The sequence below is a fragment of the Sturnira hondurensis genome, unplaced genomic scaffold (genome assembly GCF_014824575.4).
Source record: "Sturnira hondurensis isolate 20B ecotype Veracruz unplaced genomic scaffold, ASM1482457v3 Scaffold0019428, whole genome shotgun sequence".
In the NCBI taxonomy this organism is placed as follows: Eukaryota; Metazoa; Chordata; class Mammalia; order Chiroptera; family Phyllostomidae; genus Sturnira; species Sturnira hondurensis.
Genome location: NW_028092059.1, coordinates 9,194,742 through 9,200,741, shown reverse-complemented (window position 1 = coordinate 9,200,741; position 6,000 = coordinate 9,194,742). Strand labels below are relative to the sequence as shown.

General features: G+C 36.7%; 1 protein-coding gene across 2 annotated transcripts in view; it reads right to left on the bottom strand.

The window, feature by feature from the left end:
* Window positions 1–3,074: 3,074 nt before the first annotated feature.
* Window positions 3,075–6,000, bottom strand: part of ARL6IP6 (ARF like GTPase 6 interacting protein 6) — a 37,469-nt gene continuing 34,543 nt past the window's right edge. Inside the window, exons 4-5 of one of the 2 annotated variants that reach the window (XR_005063903.1) lie at window positions 3,991–4,181; window positions 3,075–3,088 (exon numbers count right to left, since the gene is read on the bottom strand). Coding sequence is in view for 1 of the 2 variants with exons in the window: in XM_037027845.1 (XP_036883740.1) it covers window positions 4,088–4,181 (94 nt within the window). In the remaining variant the exon portion in view is untranslated. Of the gene's footprint in view, window positions 3,089–3,734; window positions 4,182–6,000 lie in introns of those variants that run through there. The other variant, XM_037027845.1, reaches the window with a different exon arrangement.

Here is a 6,000-nt window from a genome sequence, read left to right as displayed (position 1 = left end):
AGCATCACTAACCTCTACCAACTAGTGGCTAGCAGCATCATCCAATTGTGACTATCAAAATGTGTCTAAACACTGAGAAATATGTAGCTAAACTGCTAAATTTTGCCCCACGGAGTCTAAATTGCCTTTAGTTGAGAAACACCGACATATGTGCATCTTTGAATTCCATCATCCAGGAGGAGCATCCTCAGTCAGTCCAAAAGCAGGAGTAAATTGTCCAATCACATCCCCAGGATGCTCTCCCTGTGGTGCTGCCTCTCTTCAACCCACAAGGACTCCCGAGTTCCCTGTAACTGCCTGATGTTGAAAAAAAATCGAGCTTGACTTATAGGTGTTCTGGGTGCTGTTATTAGTAGCCAAGAGACACTGAAATCCCTTTTCATGCATGACAGAGGACAGAAAAGGAAAGTCCTCCAGAGAACTTCGAGCAGTTCATATTGTTTTCTCCTTGGCATGAAGAAGTATGGCATAAAATAAAGGCTATCCATATTCATGGAGAATAAACTAGCAGTTGGTGGTATAGTCAGGGGTTTGGAAAATGATTGGTGCCAACTTAAGAAAGGTTAGGAAGCGGTAGTCTTCCCATTTTATAGACAAGGAAGCTAAGAAGCATTACATTATTAAGTGATAATACTGCATTGAAAACTCATTATATAGCAGTATCCCCTTATCTTTGGGGAACTCATTCCAAGGCCCCAGTGGATGCCTGAAGCCACAATAGGACCAAACCCTATACATACTTTTTCTATACATACATATCTATGATGAACTTTAATTCATAAATTAGGTAGAGTAAGAGATGTAACAATAAAAGATTATAACATTATAATAAAAGCGATATGAATGTGGCCACTTGTTTCAGGGGATCCCTTGAAGAACTCTGAATAGACTCAATGTTTTCTGGAGCAACACTGTTAATTGCTAAGTGGAACACTTTTTCTGTTGTTTCCCACTCACAAATTCAATGCCTTCCCCTCTGAACTAAGCACTTATCATGTACTGTGCCCATGAATTTAGCAACCTCAGCATATGACTTCCTTTCTTATTGAGAACTTTCACCTTCTCACTTAACATAAGGACTTTGTGGTTTCTCTTTGGCGCATCCAAATTGCCAGCACCAACAGTAAAACAAAGATTGTGTGAATACAAGCACTGTGACAACTGATCTGATAACCGAGATGGCCGCTAAATAAGGGAGGGTGCACAGCATACAAAGGGATGATTCAAATTACCAGGTAAAATGGCATGAGATTTTGTCACGCTACTCAGAACGGCATGCAATTTTAGACTTATGAATTTTTAATTTAATGTTTATTTGTGGAATTTTCCACCTAACATATGTGGACCACAACTGACTCAAATGCGGAAGGCAAAAGCCACAGATAAGGGTGGGGGCACTACCACATCTTGATAACCAAACTGATATTGTGGTAACACTTAAAGCAGAATTGAATTTGGGGAAATAAATCATGAATTCCTGATGAAACAGCAAGTAGATTAATAACCACTTTTACTCCAAGTCTTTTGCGGCTAATAATTAGCCACTGGCACACATACCAAATGTATCCTTCACAAGCCACTGAATGGAAGTGTTGTAAGCTATACAGAGATGAGATCATCTGCGTCAGTCTTGTAACAGCGATGGATGCTAGCTGCTCAATGCTCATCTTGACCCCTTTGACTAAGTGACAAAAACCAGTATTAACAGAAGAAGCCAAAGGAGGAAATTTATTAGCTCATATTACCAAACTTCAATAGCAGGGTCACCACTGGGCTTCAAGGCCTACAGGAATGACAGTGACAGTACACGTCAGCTTTACTCCTTCCTTCCCACAGCTTGGCTGAACCCTCAGGGCCAGTATCTCCTGGGCTTTTATCTTCCCCGCTTCATCTTACCTTAAATTTAAGTAAAAAATCCTGCGGAAAGACTGGCCTGATTGATAGTGATTCCTGTTGTAATCACTGTGGCCAGGAGAGATGAGAAACTAGGATTCGTCCAGCTTTGGTTAGGTACCTATCCTTAGTCAATCACTCTGCTACGTAAGTAGGATGGTTTGTATTTGGACTCTGCATTAAACTGGTGAGAGAGTGATTTCGCAGGAGTGCTAGTCCAGAAGAAATAGGGTTCCAGAAAAAAAAATCTTACAGTTGATACCTGTGTGTACCTATATCTTACAGATATCTACATATAGGTAAACTGGAATCTTCTGCTTAGTCATAAGACAAAGAATCTAGAAGCTATCCAGATCTGGGTGGGAGGTGATTAGAAGGGGTGGAGAGAAGAAAAACTTGTATATTCCTTTGCAACAGAAGAGCCCTTCCGAGCCAAAGTTAGGATGAGTGGGGGGAGGAAGACAGGGAGAAAAAATAGACTCACTGCAACATCCACTCTGGAAAGAATCCTTAAGCCTTGAAATTCGTATATATGTAAGTATGTCTGTACGTACATGAACAAATACACTTATATTAATCTAAATACTTCAGATCATTTAAACTGGAGCATCATTTGTCACTTTCAACTAAATATTTTTGAGTAGTAAAAAATTAAGACTTCAGAACATCAATAAATCATTTACTCAGTAATAACACTCAGCAGATAACAGAAACAGACTGCACACATTCATTTCCCATTTACCCTGAATAACCAGTTTCATTCTACAGCACTTTCCTAAAGTGTAAGTTTTTCAATGGCTAGGGAAAATAGCATTTGAAATAGTCCATCTTTTTAAAATTGAAATGACTTTCAAAACAGGAATTTAGAAGTGAGAACAATGAAGATTTAATTCCTATAAAACAAAAACACACACCACAATTGTAAAGAACATTTAAATAGGAAAATTATGAAACTATACATAAAAAATTATACATATATACACAATGTATCAAAATACATTTTCTATTTCAGTAACTAAATTTTTGAGATTAAAAACCAACTAGTTCAAGCATTTCTAAATATAAAAATGTCAGGTTTGTATTTATTAATACAAACAAAATAAAACAATAGAACAAAATAAATCAGTTCTATTGAAATATCTATATATATACCAGGATAAATATTTGGAATTGTGGAAACAGACATAATGAACAGCTAAAATTTCTCAGTATTTTAATGGCTTGTGTGTTACCCCTTTATAGACATTTTTGTTGTTGTTAAATCTACTTAATTTTAAATTAAGGTAAATATGCTTTTTTAAAAAGGCAAAATACTTATTAAAAATGGTAGGTATTAGGTTTGCACCAGCTAAAGAATAACATTTACATTTGTCCAGATGCAACAATTTTTAAAACATACAAATTCAGTATGTAATAGAAAAATATGCAAAAAACACACAAGAAACTATGCACCATTAAAAATATAAATGCACCTTCTATTAACTAAAAGAATATCAAAAACTAAACATGTTGACTTAAAAGTAGCTTCTATAAAATGTCAAAGTAATGAGCACTGGTTGCTTTCCTGATATAATGAATAATTAAGATATATTTCTTGCCCTGGCTGGTATAGTTCAGTGGATTGAGCGCGGGCTGTGAACCAAAGTGTCGCTGGTTCAATTCCCCGTCAGGGCACAGGCTTGGGTTGCGGGCCAGGTTCCCAGTGGGGGCCACGTGAGAGGCAACCACGCATTGATGTTTCTCTCCCTCTCTTTCTCCTTCCCGTCCCCTCTCTCTAAAAATAAATAAATAAAATCTTTAAAAAAACAACAGAAAGATAAAATTTTTAAAAAAAGATATATTTCTTTCTCAAACAGTAGTATCAGCATTTTTCAGGGAAAATGTAGTATATACATGAAAAGGTAGGCATTGTACTGTATTCAAGTTTTCCAGTTTGATTTCCACTAAAATGCTTTCTACGGTTTAGAAAAATAACACACAGAGAAGAGACGAGGTAAACATTTTACAATTTTAACAAATTATTTGAAACAATACTCAGCTATCCCAATGCCTAGATTTTAGAACAATGATTAAGAAAGTCTTCCACAATGATATGACTGGTATCTTCTTGGTCTTCGGAGTAGGTGATGTTCTTCTCTGTTATTACAAAGCGATCACGACTAGGTTCTGCCAAGAATATTGCTTCAGTGTTGGTTTACACGAGGCACCATGCAACAGTAAGAGCGGCTACGACACCATTCAAAATTGCCATGCTATAGCCCATGTGGAAAGAATGTCCAGTAAGTTTCCTGAGGGAAGAAAAATGAAAAAAGGAAAACGTGATTTGGTATAACAGAAACACCATCTATTTTTATTGAAAATGCGTACAAACTGGAAATGAGTAATACATTAATTCGCAAATTAAAAAAGAATACTGGACATCTGCAGGATTAGTAACAGATAGAGCTTAAATTTTCTGTTAATACCTGTCCTTATCAAATTTTTCAATTTCATTACTTAAAGCAAAAAGTTCAGTTTGATATCTATACTTTTTTACTGTACTTCATAGTTTCTGTATGTACTGTAACCTAATTTTAAGGTATAAGATTTCTTACATTATGAGCATTTCTTTCATTAATTAGCACCATGTTTCTCTCCTCTCTTGTTCTCACTTAGAATTTAAAATACATATTATTTCATTTGTCCCATGTGTAGCATTTTTAGATTATATGAAGGAACTCTACTTCTTTGAGCACTAAAAACAGCACGTATCCATGTGTAAATCACAAATCAGATTATGTCTTTTACAGGCATTTCAGTTCTCAACCTAGTTAAGTTACTTAATTGAAGTGGCTTTCAATGACTTCCTAAGCAAGACACATCTCTTTGTCTTATGATTATTATGAATGATGGCTATCTTACATGCACAGATTTTCCCTAATACTTATTATCTGTATCTTGCAGAAATTTTACATTTTCTCTCTTTAACATTCCCCCAACTAACTATATTGCAATTTCACTCTTTGCCTACCCTAATAAGGATCAGACATGCTATAAAGAAAAGGTAGTGTATAATGTGTCAGAGGCAGAACAGAATCTTCTCACGGGAGCAATCCAAATCAATGACACATAAGGAGGTGCACTGGCAGTAGTAAACGCCGAAAGTCCTTAGTAATAAGCACACTTGACTGAAAGGATCATTGTGCCCATGTCCTCTCCTCCTCTCCTAAGGTCAAAACCAGGGAGTCCTGGGTAATGAGACCTGAATTAACATTTGAAGAGCACCTCACTATAATGATTCCAGTCCCACATGATCTGTATTAGAAAGTAAAGATACACTTGAACAAATAGGTTTGAATACAAACCTCTTTGCAATTCACCTGACAACACAGAAGACCCTGACACATTCTGATGACTCCCTGTTCTGGTCCATGGAAGTTAGTATTTACCCTCTCCACTCAACCTTACTCACCACCTAGGGACTAGTCTAATGTACTTCTCATATGCCATTAAGGATTAACCTGCCTAGCAGTATTACCTACTACATGGCAAAAAGGTGTAATAAATGCCTTCCCCCTTAAAAAAAAAAGAAATTCCTTAAATATATTGATCGGTGAACAGAAACCTAACCACAAAATTGAACTGTTAGCATTATCATTCATTGTAAAAACAAACAAACAAACAAACAAACCCACTAATGATTGAGAACATCTGAATTCATACTAACAAAGTTAATCATGGAACAGAATTTCAAGGGTTGTTTTCTTTTACTAGTTTGTGACCCTGCACTCCCATAAAAATAGGAAAACCTCTGCCCTGGCTGGCATAGCTCAGTGGATTGAGTGCGGGCCTGCGAACCAGAGGATCGTGGTTCGATTCCCAGTCAGGGCACATGCCTGGGTTGCAGGCCGGTTCCCTGCAGGACAACTCCCAGCAGGGGATGCACGAAAAGCAACCATACATTGATGTTTCTCTCCCTCTCTCCTTCCCCTCTAAAAGATAAATAAATAAATAAATAATAGGAAAACCTCTAAAGTACAGTTTACTAAACTTTAGGAAATTATAACTACAATGTTAATATAATTGAATTTCACTGAGATGTACATGCTCAGTTGCTCAGTGACCCTT